The sequence below is a fragment of the Takifugu rubripes genome, chromosome 17 (genome assembly GCF_901000725.2).
Source record: "Takifugu rubripes chromosome 17, fTakRub1.2, whole genome shotgun sequence".
In the NCBI taxonomy this organism is placed as follows: Eukaryota; Metazoa; Chordata; class Actinopteri; order Tetraodontiformes; family Tetraodontidae; genus Takifugu; species Takifugu rubripes.
In genome coordinates this window covers 3,523,993-3,539,531 of record NC_042301.1, presented here as the reverse complement: position 1 = coordinate 3,539,531, position 15,539 = coordinate 3,523,993, and the positions used below count along the sequence as shown (strand labels likewise).

Here is a 15,539-nt window from a genome sequence, read left to right as displayed (position 1 = left end):
TTTGGCCAGGGAAGGGGAACGTTGCGTGCGTTATCTACACTCTGCACATTTCATTGGTCTGATTAGTTCACGGCTTCACTTTAAACCGTCAGAACTTCCCCAGCAGACTCCGGAGCTAAGTGAGGAGACACTGCTGAAGAAAGGAGAGCTGAGTTCTGCAGCAATGTTGGCGTTTCTGTTTGCAGCCACGCTGGGTAAGTCACTGGGCCCGACCTCCTGTACACTTTTACAAGGAGACCCTCTGATCAGCTGGTTTTGTCTACATCTGTAGGTTTGTGCTACTGCAGCAGTGACAATAGCAGTAAGTATGTGGCCCGGGTTGGTGCATGGGCAGACTTTTGATTAAAGTTTAGCGTGTGAGTCTGTCATATTTTTGCTGTTGCAGCTGAGGTCATTCTAGACCGTCCAAGACTGTCCGGACCGTCTGAGGCTTTGGATGGAACTGTTATCTCGATTGAGTGTGCTCTGCCCAGCTACCCGAGGAATCAAACCATTTTGCTGCAGTTATACAAGTGAGGACTTCTTTACATTAAATGCAACCTAGGCCATAAACAAAGGAAATTTGGGTTGACTGACCCTCTTCCGCAGGGAGGGAAACCACGACAAGCTGCTGGGCGAATTCTCTGTCCTCCATAAAGGAAATGCATCGATCCCCATCTTTGTCAGGCCTAAACACGAGGGCAACCTGGAGTGCGTGGCTAAAGCACAGGGCAACCCAAACATAAGACCTACCGTCAGCAACTCACACTATCTGAGGGTCATCGGTGGGTCTATATCATCTATATCTATGATCCATCTGTCTGAAAACTAGTGGCCGCGCTTCTTCATTTAAAAATTTCTCATTAAATCTTCAGTAGAGTCAAATACCAACTATCACCAGTACAGCGTAAGAGCAGCGCCTAATGAATGACTGAGAACTTCTGATTTGTACCGCCGTTCCCGCAGAACCAGTGTTTGGTGTCAAGATCGACATTGTCTCGGACGCGACGGAATTCTTCGAGGGGGCCAAGCTGGAGCTTCTCTGCCAACATTCGGTTGGAAGTCACGTCTCCTTCGAATGGCGGCTGAACGGTCAGCCTGTCTCCCGTTCTCGGTACCGCGATGCCCACCTCGTTATCAACAGGTAAACTTTTTTGGACATTACAAACTGTCTCCATCATCAAGGTCAATGGCAACGGAACCCTTCTTTGGTTCCCAGAGAACGTTGACCTTTCACCCACATGGTGCTGAGATCGGTTGAAGAGGTGCTTTTGAGACGCTTTCTCAAATTGTGCTTTTATACACAAACATAGACAAATGAAAACAAAAAGGACGTCTTGATTCAAAGCTACATATCGGCTCTCCTTATTCTCAGAACATCCCCTGAAGACAGCGGCTTCTACACGTGTGTCGCTACCAACAACTTCAACAAAACACAGGTCTTCAGTGCAAACAGCTCCGTGTTCATCAGGGTCAAAGGTTGGCCGCCCACAAACGCTCTCGTTCAGGCTTTTCAAGACCTTTTCTCACGTTTTTTCATCGACTCTCTTTAGAGTTGGTGTCGAATCCTGAAATCTCCTTCGAGGTCATAAAGGAGGACTCCCACAACTATTCAGCCGCTGTCACCTGTCGGTCGGCCAAAGGGACGCCGCCTGTCACCTTTTCACTCTACAACAGGACGCAACTGCTGACCAACACGACAACTGAGGACAGAGAGGCCACATTGAAGCTCCCCCTAGTTCTGGGCGTGAACGCGGACCGGCTCCAGTGTCGGGCAAACAACGGAGACCGGACTGTATACAGCCAATGGATTCCTATAGAAGTCGGTATGAACGTCTCAGGAACACACCGAATTGAAAATGTGCTTGTTGGCTTCTGCTTTACCATCCATAATGTCTCCAACAGTCCCAGTCAGCGGCCCCGTGACCATGACTTATGATTATGACATGGGAGAGAACTACGCAGTGATTGGCCTGAGGTTCTACTGCAAGGCAGCAGCAGGTTCTCAGCCACAGTACCGGTGGTTCCTCAACGAAACCCTCCTGAATGACAGTGGAAGCTTCTACTACGTGGTGAACCGGCCGCCGGAACAGTCCATCCTCCTGTTGTCTGTCGGGAGGAGAAGCGCCGGGACGTACCGCTGTGAGGTGCGTGACAGCTTCGACGACTCCAGTGCCATCAGCAGCAAAAGGCTGTTCGTGAGTAAAGAAGGTACAGGCGAACGGCTCCCGCCGATGGACTGGAGGTAGGCGCTTGCCGCAGGTGACAGCGGGGGTTGATCGCCACCACTTTCCTGCTTCTGCAGTGCTGAATCGACTCCCGGTGGCGGCGGTGGCGGCGGTCTTTGGATCCTTCGCCTTCCTGGTCGTGATGGTGTCGGCATGCTGTGGTTTCGTAATGCTGTTCAGTGAGTAAATCCAGTTTTCGACTGTTGCGTCCGTGTCCAGCACCCCGTGTATCCCTGGCAAAAGCCTCTTTTAATTCCCACCCCACCATCATTTCTGGCCTGACCTCTGACCTTTTCACTGTGAGGATAAATCATTGCTTTTGTTTTATTTTTGAGGGAGGAGAGAGTGTGGGATCAAGCCCAGGTGAGACAGGTCTGAGAGACTGAATGGAACCAAAAATGAAAAGGCAATCTTTTGAAATATTTGTGAAACTGTCATTTTTCACCTCAGGCCTGACCTGGAGATGATCACAACGGTGCCTAGTTGTGAGGATGAGCTGGTTAGTTGAGCTTAGAGGGTGGGAAATTGCATGTTAAACCCACATATTTAAAGAACCGTCCTCCCTCCAGGATTCGTCAGACTTCGGTGAGGATTATGACCTGATAAACGCTGCCAGAGATGCCGAATTTGATCAGGTGAGACAAACTAAAAAGTGGAGTTATTGCGAAATAATCACCACAGGTGTATTTTTCTTGACCTGAAATTATTGGACTAAAATATTCTAATCATGAGAGATCATTAACCTATTCAACAAAGCAATTACAAAGCACTTATAGAGCATATAATATCTTTTGGATATCCTTTAGGAGGAATCCTTTGGAAGCTGAAGGAGGTGCGGAGTGATGACGGTTGTACGTACCAATGAAAAGAGACCGTTGTGCTCAAATAAAATATCTGCATAAACTGCATGTCTTGGAAATAAACGAAATGGGAAAATCTTCCAAAGAGTGGCGTCTTTTATAGTTCACGCTGGCTCCTTAACCCTGAACTCCGCCCCCGTGACGCGCACAAGCGCAACTCTGGAGACTTCCAGGATTTGCACGTCGTCGACAGCAGCAGCTGCCCGGTGGTGACTGGCTGTAGCGTTGGTTCGGGTTATCTGGAGCTTGCAACCAGTCCTGCCAGCGCGGATCGGGTGCGCACGGAGGAGGAAAACGGCGGAAATATGCAGGAGACGGACGGCGCAAGTGCGTTCGGCGCTTCGCTCGCCGGACGAGGCTTCGATTTCCACAAGTTTGCCCGACAGCCGCAAACCATCGTGCGTTTTTTCAGCTGGGTGAGTGCCTGTCGTACAAAGGTTGAACGCTGGAGTCGGTTATCAGTGTGATCTGGGAGCAGGTGCGCCCGGAAACTCCCAGTTTGGGAGCGGAGGGCTTGTTAGGACCAGGCAGCTCCTCCGCGTCCCTCTCGGGCGCAAACGCCGCCTTTGGCCGCGGCAGGACAGCAACTCCCTGGCGGCACAGTCGTTGTCATGGTAGTCACAGGCAAAACTGTCAATCAAAGGAACTCTTCTGAAAGCAACAGGCGGACTAAACTGGAGTGAACTGGGCGATCTCATTCGCCAAAGTGCAACCTGCAAGGAAGCTGCTGCAACATAAAATTGTGCAGTTTGACAAACTCCCATCATGGCCTTCGTTGGTCGGCCGATGTGATGCAAATGTTGAGCTTGGGATAGTTCTGTCCTGCAGGCAGCACTGGTGTTGATAGCCAAGCACCGAACCTCGACCAAACGGGTTAGACAATAGATTATATTGTTCAGTGGACTCATTATGGGACGTGGGCGCGCACGCGAAAGAGTGAACGCTTGTTAGTGTGATAAGATAAAATTTCAGTCCTTGTTGGAGTGGGGGTGGGGGTGGGGACGGGGGCTATGGATACCTCGTCATCTATTTTGTCCCTGCATGGTCAGTATGGTAGATGCGTGCAGGTTAAAAGTCACCATCGGTGGTCACCAGGGGCTGAGGCGGAGGTAAACTGATACATTTCTATGCCTCATGAACACGCACGCGCACACATTCTCGGTGCAGCTGTGCTGAAATTATTCCACGGTCACACGGGTAAGATCACCGTGGATCTTGGATCATTCGGCACCGATTGCGCAAGAGTCAACTGTTCATTCTCGTGCCTACAAGTCCAATAATGCAGCGCGCCCCCTGAAAGAAGGAAAAGCTGTTGCTTTTGATCCTTTAAGTGTAAAATCCTATACCTTCATGTTAAAACGACACCATGTCTGACTAAATCCTGTGATCCAATAAAATTGTGCTATGTTCCTGTTGAGTGATGAGCAAAAATATACACCCACATTTTAGGTCCGTGGATGTGTTTTTGACCATTGCCAACACACTTCTATCTGGTCATTCCTGTAGAAAAGAGTATGCATCTGGACCTCCCACAACCAAACTCTACCTATATATGTATATATATATAAGTTTAAAGCCCTTGTTTTGTCTCTCCCACTCCCTGTCTCCCTCTGTTTTATTTTCTTCCAATTTAAAATAGCCCCTGTGTCCTCCCACCAGATCTCATTGCGCACATTGTTAGAGACGGTAGCATCGCCACAGTCACATGCCAGCGAGCTGCATACAGAACAAGGTCACATGGTTAGGTGGGTAATCAGAACCAATCGGAAGAGTTTACTGGAAACACTGCGAACAAGCTTCAGACTATTTTAAAAACACAAGATGCCACAATGTTATGTGTAATCAGTGGTTTTGGCCGACTGGCCGGATAATAGCGGCGGAGTTGATGATCTTGTGACTCCCTTGAAGTTTCTTGTCACATCAGATTAATTATATTATTCTCTGCTGTAAAGGTTGCTTTCAGTGGACACAACCCAAACCTGTTTGCTGATGTTGCCACAAGCAGGCTGCTTTCATTTTTCGTTTATGTGAATTATTTATTAAAGCATTATTGTTGTTCAGTTTGAATGTGGATAAAAACATCTGGGTTTAGAAGCTTTTTTTTGAATGGAATGGGAGTATTATATATTTATAGTGTATTTTCTCTGTCTATGTGGTTCCATGCTGCCTGAATGACAGTCAATCAGTCTCCAGACCCCTCTTAGCTATGTAAAGCATGCAGTTAATGGTTAAAGTTCCCCCCTTGTCGTCTGTTTTAACGCAGTTGTTTTCCATGGTGGTGTTCGCCTGCATCGCCACCGAGGGATACGTCAACTCTCCATACAGACCAGAAGCAAAGTGCATCTTTAACCAGAACGACTCTGCGTGCCACTACGCTGTCGGCATCGGGGTGATCGGCTTCCTGGCCTGCGTGGCCTTCTTGCTTTTAGATGTTTACCTGCCTTTTGTAAACAATGAACAGCAAAAGAAGTATGCCATCATGGCGGACCTGGGATTCTCAGGTGAGCCGGAGCATTAGACACACACACATGCGCGCGCACGCATGTACACACACAGCCAGCAGGGAAATACCTTCCACTCCTGATCAGTGAGCTCCTGTGTTTAGCACTGTTTGCTTAAAATGCACAAACATTTGCTGACAACCAATTGAGAGCATATGTGCACGTGTAAAGGCTTTTTTACTAGGAAGGGGCCAGGGAAAGTTGATAAATTAGCATATCAAGGCACACATTTACACCCATTGTCAGCTCTACGTGATATAGTTGATACAGGAGGAAAGCTTCCTATTCATTTTCCTCGCTGCTTTTTATCCGTTTGCATGTTTATTCGCGGGGGTTTCACATCAGAGGGTGAGGTCTTCATGAAGTGAAAACACGGATATCGGCGTCTGGTGTTTGTGCATCTGTGTTCCTGTGTGCTTCCTAGGGGTGTGGGCCTTCCTGTGGTTTGTGTGCTTCTGCCTGTTGGCCAATCAGTGGAGTAACACCCAGGACACCAGAGGGATCCCCATAGATGCCGCGCGCGCCACTGTGGCGTTCTCGTTCTTCTCTATCGCCACCTGGGTGAGGATCTTACCTTTTTGTACTTTACTCACCACCTTTATGGCTAAAAAAACACCGTAAGGTAGATTAAACGCGCCCATACAAACAGGTAAAAGTGAGTAAAGGACTCATTAGTCAGAAAGCAGTAATGTTTATGGGGGATATTTAAGGATACATTATATAAAGGCAGATTTTGCTGCCTGTTCATGCTGCATCTGATGTACTGTGTAGTAAATATACGCCTGTTAACACTCAAAACAGCGACACGCAAACGGCCGACACCAACTGTGAACACCATCGCAGGTGTGAAGAGGAACACACAGAACTGTAATAATACTTGTTTCAAAAACACACAAAACTGTATTATTACTCATCTTAATTATGCGCCTCTTAACTCTCATTTGGGTTCAAGTAAATGCAGCTTTTTTTATTCACGTTGAAGAAATATAACAAGACTATAATAATGTCTTTTTTTAAATCTCAATAATGAATTGACAGTTGGTTGTTTTCTATAATTTTCACAGGGGATCCTGACCTATTTTGCCGTGGGTCGTTTTCGCCGTGGAGATCGCGGAGCCACCATCCCCACCTACGTGGAGCCGCCGCCAGACCTCCACACCCCCTACCCTCCTACCTACGCCCCCACGACTTACACGCCTCCCGCCTACACAGCCTATCCCAGCAGCGTGTCCGACCAGCAGCCTCCCTTCACCTCTGTCCCTCAGCCACAAGGAGACACCAGCTACCAGCCACCCAACTACTGAGTCCCTGGGGGTGTCTTCCCTCACGTCTTTGGTGATAATGTGATTCTAATTGCACTGCACAGGCCCTCCACCATCTCATTCTGCTGTGCTTTTACTCTGGATTCACCACTTCTTCGGGTGTTTGCCAACTAAGCGCTGCACCTGCAGGAACACTTCGGTTTACAGGAAGAGAGGCCGGTCCGGTTGCTGAGGCCGGCACGGGCGATTGGGTAATATGCCACTTTTACCTCAACCTGAAGGCGAGAGCTTGTTTGAGTGAACCCAGGAGGTCAAAGGTTACGTAATGGGATAGCTCCAGTTAGGGAGGGACCAACACTGATTGTGGTTCTCTGTGGGATCCTCAGATCCTTTCTACCTGAGTTCACGCTGCAAAGCTGCCATCTTAATTGTTGTATGTGCCTCATTTTTTTTTCATACGGTGCCTTTATCTTGATAAACACTTTAGGGGAGTATAACACTGGAAATCTTTCGATTTTAAAGATGCGTGCTCTTTATGCAATTACATGGCTTAAATATGAGCATAACATTTGCTCTAACATAGTCTTGCAGTCTTTCTATTGTTGTAAAGTGGCTTTTCTACCCTCATGTTTTTGAATACCCGAAAGAAATCAAACAGCCTTTGCTGATCTAATTTCCATGACAAAATTAACAAAACTGAGGAGTCTGACACTAGCTCAGTAGGTGACCGGAGGGTGGAGAAAGCAGATATCTGCGTCGAGCTGAACAGGTTTAACGCACCGTGTACGGCAACTAACTGAAATAACTTGTAACTTAATAACAGCACTTCCTCTTCAAAGTGCCAAACATTTTTTTTAACCCAGTAGTTTTTCTTTAAACTGTGAAAACTGAGTTCTAGCAGCTTCATTTACCAACAGTCTACTGACAGCATGAATGCTAACAGCCTCCAGAAAGCAATGGTAAAGAAAATTCCATTTAATAATTAATGTGTTCTGAATGAAAGTGAAACAGTAACTTTACAATCTGGATGTGGCTTTTATAAATGACAAGCTAATATTTGGGTGAACTTTGTCTTGATCAACAGAAGTGATTTATTTAAAATGTCTGAATCTTGGCAGTCTTGTTTGCAAAAAAATTTATTTTACCATTCTGTTCAGGACAAAACCAAAGGGCAGATTATGCAGGACTTCTTAAACAATAAAATAATTTACTGGAAATTCAAAGTTATGAATACTGTTGCATTCGTCTGTAGTAAGTTTAATATAGAAAGGATAGTTTTTCCATTCCTGCCTGCCTGCCAGCACACACACACGTAACATACCCAGATCCAGAAAGGTTATTTTGGGCCTCTGTAGCACCAGTGTTGGATTACATATCATTTAGAGCAGTTAAAATCTTAGAAGCGATTCAAGTGCAAGGAAATCTTTTCCATTAAGCTCTACAAGGAGTGAAATAGTCAGATTTGTTCCCATTTTAAATGGGTTATATTCATTTTTTAACCCAAAAATAAATTATAACATGAGCAGCTAAGGCTCCTTTATATGGAGTTATGCCTATAGCATTAGTAATGACTGACTCATTTTTCAGGAATACCAAGACTCCAAATCAAGTAAATACAAATTCAAATACAATAATAATACACAAACAATATTAAAGTGAATCTTTTCAGAGGATGACACTGGAGAAAAGCTTCCTGGGAACAGCAGAGTCCTTTAGTTTTTCAAGGTGATCGTGTGGTGGGGTTTCATCGCTACAGGGAGACCTGTTCTCCTTGTCCACCATCAGATCTCCGTAACATTTCCTGCACACCGCCTGATACTTGTCTGCTCCACCGATCACTTCCACCTGCGGCACAAAGATTATTGACCTGTTATACAACTCTGATGAAATGGAAAGGGGGTTCTCCAAACTGCCTCGGTGATTTATCGGACTCTGCCGGTGTTGGAAAGTGCCGCCGAGGGCTTTTAATGGTCATCAGTGTTGGAGTTTTTACTGGAAGAAGTCTAAAACCTCAGGAGAAATTTTCTGTTCCAAAGGAAATTGTAGTGTGAAGACTAAAACAGTAATATGACAGAGGCCAATAATTTGACTTAGGTGATGAGCAGTCAGCTCAACCAGGGGTGCTTTATTTTGCCTCCTCACCTCTTTCTCTGCTCCGATCCTCTTGGTGTAGGCAGCTTCTTTAAAACACTGCATGCAGACTGCGTTGAGCTTTACCACGCTCTCTGCAAGCGGGACGAGGTTCAGGATGCTTCCAAATGGCTGCAAGAATGCAACACCAGAATGAGTAATAATTTGATTAGCAATACAGAACGGATGCATTATGTTGTGGAATAAAAGCACAATGAATGGTCATTTATAGTGAAACTCATGCAGTTTATTCAGCCTTTTAAAAATGTGTCTTGTGGTGCACATTCTGTTCTACGTAAAACAGTACTGTCTGGCCCTGCAGGACCCACTGTGTCTCCATTAGCAGGTCAAGGTACACAAGAAATATCACCTTTCTCTGGAAGGTTCCATCCAAAGCAGCTACAATGATTGTCTTTCCCAAATTGGCCATCTCCTCACAAAACTCCACGATGTCTGGAAACTACAAAAAAAAAAAAAAAATTCTGCAGCTTTAGTTTAATGAAACACAATGTCTGAGATTAACACCATCTGGATAAGAGCAGCGTCCAAAAATATACTCACAAACTGTCCTTCGTCAACTCCAATGACACAGACTTGCAACGCCTGAGAGTGCACATCTCCAAGGCGATTGGCTGGAACAGCCTCCATTGTATTCCTGAAAAATCAATAGGAAATAAAGTAATGATGCATTGATAGTGCATCATTGGATGTAAAATACTTAACCAAAGCATTCTGCACATTGATGAACAGTTTATCACCACCAGGTTTTAGAGAAAGGTATCAAAGACTGTCACCGTTGTATTACATTTGATAAATCTTATGCCAACTAATCGGTACAATTGATCCTACAGGAAAATTGCAGAGATACTGAGCAAAACCTGAGAACATACTTGTCATGTGTGGCCATGCCGCTGTCAGAATAACGCGTGTCCTTGGCATATTTGATCACCAAGCATTTGTACTGGGCCAGCTGGAAACGACGCACTCTTCGCATTAACTCTGTGCTGTAACAGGAAGAATAAGTTGACATTATTCTACCCAAAATTCTATACATCATATTAGTAAAAAAAAAAAAAGAAAAAAGAAAAAAGAAGTGAATCAAGCAGAAATATTGTCACAAGTTTTTCTCTCCATACATCATTTAATTTGTCATGGTCAGAGTGACATCAAAAGAACACTGCAAATACATTTATATATATTGCAATATGTTTGTTGACCTCAGATGTCAATATTAAACTTAAATATAGTTGACTTAATATATAGTTAGCTCCAACATGTCACTATAGCAGACACATACTGCAAACAGCAATGATTCAATTTGGCGGGCTGACAACGACTTGGCGCAATTTGACAAGAAAAAGGCAAATTTTGAAGAGAATAAGTTTCGGAAAATAATTGAATAACGTTACTTCACATGCACTCGACCCTGCTGTTTGTAATTTAGAATAAATAGCTCACCTTTTGCCGGAAAACATCGGTCCAAATATGACCTGTGAAAAAAAACCGTGCAGGACTGTTACGCGCATAACATACTTGTGAAATATTTTAACATGTCGTAGCTTGTGAATGAAGACATTTATTAGTCGTATATATATAACATTAAGCAAAGGAAATGTTTCTTCTGCAGGTGGAGGTACGAACCTGAATCTGTCCCCGTGCGTTTTTCGGTGAATTTGGAAGAATCTTTGAAAATCCGCCTAATTCCATTTTATGCAGTCGCGCTTGAATTTGAGCGATCTTAAAAAAACGCTGAATAAAATCCGATAAAAGGAGACTAAGGGACGAGTCAACCTTTCTGCGGGACTAAAATTAAATGTGCGCGCCACTTCGAGTCCCGGTAGTTTTTTTCTCGGGTTGGACCAATCGTGGGATGTCACGTGAGTTTTACAACCAATCAGAGAGATGCTGCCCGCAGCAGACGCGCTCGCACCAATCCAGGAAACTTTATTTGTCCCGCGCGGCATCTTTAAAGATACCCAACATTCAAATGACCTGTTTTAAAAGTTTCAACACTTAAAATAAAGCTGATTGCGTTTAGGTGTCATCAGTTAAAAAGACATTTCATTAATATTTCCAATGCCTCAGATGAAGATTTTTCGTTAAATTTCCCCTGATCATTTTACAAAATACGCAGTGTAAACACTGATTTGTTTACAAAGCGTAATTTTCAGGTCATGATTCCAAAGTCCAGTCCTCCCTTATCATTTAGGCGTTATTTTTCCTATCGGTGGACTTCTCACTCATTTCGCTCAGTCACTTGAATGGCACACAGTGTCTGACAGCTGAAATGACTAACGATGTAAGCGATATGTTTTTGTTTTCCTAATTAATATAATATTTGACGTATGTAGAACTACATTTTCGAGTACATTTGACTTAATATTTTGGGTGGAAAAAAATTATAAAACAGCAACTGAAATAGGGTCGCAGGTGACGGCCGATAGCTCCGGGGGGCGCTGTTTATCCTTCATTTCTTTACCATGTTTTACCGGCTATCGTTTCCCGGTGTGACTCAGTTCTCTGCGTGACAGGAGCTCGATCGTCAGTATTCACCCTCCCGGTGGTCGCACAGGATGTCTGCAGACGACGTGATTCAGGCTCACGTAAAGGCTCTAAAGGAAGGTCGGTGTGTTTCGAGGCTAAATGCTAAATAAACATGGCTACAGCCAAACAGGCCAACGTTGCAGGGACACAGCCTCCAGTGATCTAATATGGATCACTACCAGTTGTTGCTTAGAAACAGTTGAAAATGAACAAACTTTGTTCTCATTCGATTGGGATGTCAAATATCTTATTGTAAATAAGGTATTTTCTTTATGAAGAATAAATGATGGTGATTTGTAAATTAAATATTATGTCAAAAAAGCTGGTACCCTCTAATGAATGAATGTGGGATGTCGGTTTTGATGGGCGTTTAACGTTTTACGTTTAACTTTTAGCTGGATTAACGTAATTTAGATGCAGTCCTGACTCATAGTTTTATAACGCAATTAGCTGTGAACATCAAAGTCCATTAACTGTGAGTAATCAGATTAATGTAACAATCAAATCTTTTGCTCCTGCTTCAGTGATGCGCTAATAGAATAATCCAAGTTTACATATTTGGTCCATTTATCGGAGGACGTTCGTTCGAAGTCACGTGAGACTCGTTCTTCCTGTTATTTTCAAAACATCCGGTCCTGTTGAACACGGCGATGCTAACGGGCTTAGCATTAGCTGTCATTATGCTCTTTTTATATAATCATTTGGGAAATCTTCAGACATAGGATATTTGGTTGTTTTTTACGATCATGTAAACAATATAGCTTCTAATAAGACAGTCATATTCTTTCTTCACTCAAAAACTGTTCACGCTAAACGGGCAGCCTTTTGGGTTTTTATATTCTTAAAAGCACTTCTCACAACCAGATTGGAATTTTTATGACATATGGATGCAAGTGAAGAGCAACAATCATAGACCACATGAGAAGACATCATGGATGCAGAGCGAGAGTTTACAAGGTCCAAAAACATTCAAGAACACAAACAAAACATAAAAAAACCCCAATAAACTAATTTTTGAAACCGTCCATCAGACTGATGAAACCAAGATAATAAAAAACGAGTAGAGAAGAACAGAAACAGCAGATCAACCCACATCATGTCTAAAATCTGGTGGAGACAGTAATAACACAACGACCCCTTAATAGAAATGATGGGAACAACTTACATCAACAGAACATCTGCCAGTGAGCCCATGTGGGCATGTTGTTATTCTTGCCCTGTCTTTAAATTTGTTTTATAAAAAAATCACGAGATGGAGGTGGCTATTAGATGTTAAATTCAAAACTGGTTGAGCTGGTTTTAACTTCCATTACTTGGTTTAGGCCACGTGTAAGCTAGTTCGCTACTAAACCATTTTAAGGAATAGCTGCAGGTTATCTTTTATACAATGTGAAATCTCAGTTGCGGTTTTTGTTTTTTTGTCAAATCTGGTGTTGAAAAGGGTGCCAATCATGAAAGGTACCCATGCTGACATTGTCATCCATAAGATTTTGCAGCATTGAATATAATTTGTTTGTGTTCTACATGTACCATGATACTATCATCAGGATGTCCCGATTGTGATACTCTGTGTTCAGGGACAGTTCGTGCTCGCAGTCTGGCTCAAACCTTGCTCAATGTGCCCTACGGTGAAGGAGATGGAGAGAAACTGGACGTCTATATCCCCAGCACCAGCTCATTGGGTACAAATGTAGCTGTTTTCATATTTCTCATTTTTCAGATTTGCTTAATTATGCATAACTAGCCAGATTTCTTCTTTTGCAGATGTTGATCTTGTCATTTACCTACACGGAGGCTATTGGCAGTTCCTCAGGTACAGTTTTGTGCTTTATCTCTGGTTTCAAATTCCACCTCCAGGTTTTTCACCTTGATGCTTTGTGCTTGTAAAGCAAAGAGGAGTCGGGCTTCATGGCTGTTCCACTGGTTGATAAAGGTGTTGTAGTGGTGGCGGTTGACTATGACATTGCTCCCAAAGGTACGCTTATTTCTTTTATTTCTACCCTCAGAGAGAGCCAAGAATAAACATTAAGCTGCGGTCCTTTTAAATCCTTTTTCAGGTAACATGGATCTAATTGTGTCTCAGGTACGCAGGAGTGTTGTTTCTGTTGTTCAACAGTATTCTCATATCAGGTATTTGTTTTTCCTGCAATTATCCTTCCACCAACATTCCAGTTTTATCATTTTCACTGGCCCTGTCATTCACTAATGGACACTTTGTTTGCACTGGCCTCAGTGGCCTGTACCTCTGTGGCCACTCTGCCGGGGCTCACCTGGCTGCAATGGTTCTCTCCACCGACTGGTCCCAGTACAGCGTCACGCCTCAGATTAAAGGTAAAGTAAATCAGAATAAAAGGATGATATACAGTATGCCACATCTACATTAATAAGTGGTTCTTTCTGGTTTGTCCTGCAGGAGCCCTCCTGGTCAGTGGCATTTATGACCTCCTGCCCATCCTGTCCACCTACGTCAACGACCCGTTGAAGATGACAGAGTATGCCACCTTTAACGCAATGAATATAACAACAATATGATTATACATTAAAAAACACAGAACCTCAAAGCATGGTTTCTGGTGCATGCCCCCTTTTTAATTGAAAGAAAAACTCTCATAATATAATGCATTTATCTCTGTCTAACCTTGACACTTTTTGTGAATAATCACGTAAAAGATTTGTCGAATGTGACATGACTGATTCTATTTTTAGGGTTTAAGATGGTAAATCAGTACTCTTGAACAGGAAGGGTTGTAATCTGATTACAGATCAGGGTATTACTGGAATCACACCGTCTCAATATGTAAATGGTCAATTGAATTTCCTTTCTTAAACCGATTACTCAGGATTATGGGGCAGGATTATGCAGCTCTATCTCATGTGCGATTCCTTCCCTCTTCATAGTTGTAACGCATTTGTCTCCTCCGTCCTCGGGATGTTTCTTCTTGTCAGGGAGGTGGCGTTGAGGAACAGCCCCAGCAAGTTTGTCTCTCAGCTCAAACATTCCTCATCCGACTGCCACATCATCATGGCCGTCGCTGAGAACGACTCGCCAGAGTTCCACAAGCAGTCCGAAGAATACTACAAAGTCAGTGCTGCTGACCAGTTGCCACGGTTCAAATGCCAGAATTACCATGACCTGGATGACTGAGAACCTTTACAGACATACTTCCAAATGTTTTATGCTTGTCTGTGTTTCCTTACCTCAAAGGCTTTGGAGGCATCAGGACTGAATGTGTCCATGGAGAATGTGGCCAACACAGACCACTTTAACATCATTGAGCAGCTGGTAGACGAGGAATATCACCTCACAAAGGTAAAGCACACCCAAAATGCATCAGCTGCCGAACCTGGTGTTTGAGAAACGGCCAATTTCCTGTCATACATTTGGCTTAAAACAAAACCCATCTAATTTTATTGAACACCTTCTTTCTAGCTTCTTTTGAAGATGATGGGAAAAGGCTAAGATGATTCCCCCTGGTTGTCGGTGTAGCTCTGCAGTAAAACACAGCTCTGCACTCTCTTTTTAAAATATACATTATAACAGGTTTGTATAAATGTAGAGGACAGAAGTGACTCGCTCGAGAAAACATCAACACCACTGAGAAATTCTAATCCACTGCCAGGCTGTGCAAACACTGTATTCCTAAAGACACGTGTAAGGACCGTAGTATTCATGGGATAAGACTGCAGAGCAAAGAGCAAGTCGGAAAGTGACATAGTTGAGTTTAGTTTTTCATTTAAACTACCACAGTTGTTTACATTGTTTGACAGTGGTACATTAACATGGACTATATGTTCTTAGAAAAAAAAAACCATCACAATAAATGTTTGAATGTACATTATGCCAAGTGTGTGGGTGAACATTTATATCTTGATGATGCAGGATGACATTCTAGTTTGGCACTTGGTTAAAATAAACTGTGACATTATCCCTGTGTGAATAAAGTTATATTTAAATATTAAATTAATCAAAGTTGGTCTAGTTTTTCAGTGTCTGGGCAAATATTTAAGATGCAAATACAGTCAAAGCCATCTATC

At 43.5% G+C, this 15,539-nt stretch overlaps 4 protein-coding genes across 6 annotated transcripts; 3 read left to right on the top strand and 1 right to left on the bottom strand.

Moving 5' to 3' along the window:
* Positions 1-25: 25 nt before the first annotated feature.
* Positions 26-3,185, top strand: LOC101063079 (Fc receptor-like protein 3). Of its 3 annotated transcripts, XR_003891708.1 has the most exons (14): positions 26-194; positions 272-301; positions 386-512; positions 589-764; positions 946-1,123; positions 1,355-1,458; positions 1,533-1,805; positions 1,885-2,190; positions 2,285-2,386; positions 2,543-2,570; positions 2,658-2,706; positions 2,777-2,842; positions 3,014-3,084; positions 3,117-3,185. XR_003891708.1 is itself a non-coding variant. In XM_011612476.2 (13 exons), exons 1-13 carry the CDS (start codon positions 164-166, stop codon positions 3,032-3,034), a joined length of 1,491 nt encoding a protein of 496 aa, XP_011610778.2. In that variant the 5' UTR covers positions 26-163; the 3' UTR covers positions 3,035-3,146. The 3 variants fall into 3 exon arrangements, 1 of the variants encoding a protein (XP_011610778.2); XR_965211.2 differs by having other exon boundaries at positions 2,543-2,579; positions 3,014-3,146; XM_011612476.2 differs by having other exon boundaries at positions 3,014-3,146.
* Positions 3,186-3,223: 38 nt separating this feature from the next.
* syngr2b (synaptogyrin 2b) lies at positions 3,224-8,051 on the top strand. The gene is made up of 4 exons (XM_011612477.2): positions 3,224-3,483; positions 5,331-5,568; positions 5,993-6,129; positions 6,633-8,051. The coding sequence occupies exons 1-4, from the start codon at positions 3,373-3,375 to the stop codon at positions 6,870-6,872; spliced, it is 726 nt and encodes a 241-aa protein (XP_011610779.1). The 5' UTR covers positions 3,224-3,372; the 3' UTR covers positions 6,873-8,051.
* Positions 7,953-10,808, bottom strand: tk1 (thymidine kinase 1, soluble). Its single transcript, XM_003972072.3, has 7 exons — positions 10,602-10,808; positions 10,419-10,450; positions 9,851-9,964; positions 9,522-9,615; positions 9,331-9,420; positions 8,973-9,092; positions 7,953-8,675 (listed from the first exon to the last, which is right to left on the bottom strand). Exons 1-7 carry the CDS (start codon positions 10,665-10,667, stop codon positions 8,496-8,498), a joined length of 696 nt encoding a protein of 231 aa, XP_003972121.1. The 5' UTR covers positions 10,668-10,808; the 3' UTR covers positions 7,953-8,495.
* A 91-nt stretch (positions 10,809-10,899) lies between these two features.
* On the top strand, positions 10,900-15,465 carry afmid (arylformamidase). Its single transcript, XM_003972073.3, has 11 exons — positions 10,900-11,259; positions 11,492-11,582; positions 13,082-13,186; positions 13,269-13,317; positions 13,394-13,479; positions 13,562-13,634; positions 13,738-13,835; positions 13,918-13,996; positions 14,451-14,586; positions 14,710-14,814; positions 14,935-15,465. The coding sequence occupies exons 1-11, from the start codon at positions 11,248-11,250 to the stop codon at positions 14,962-14,964; spliced, it is 864 nt and encodes a 287-aa protein (XP_003972122.2). The 5' UTR covers positions 10,900-11,247; the 3' UTR covers positions 14,965-15,465.
* The last annotated feature ends 74 nt before the right edge of the window (positions 15,466-15,539 follow it).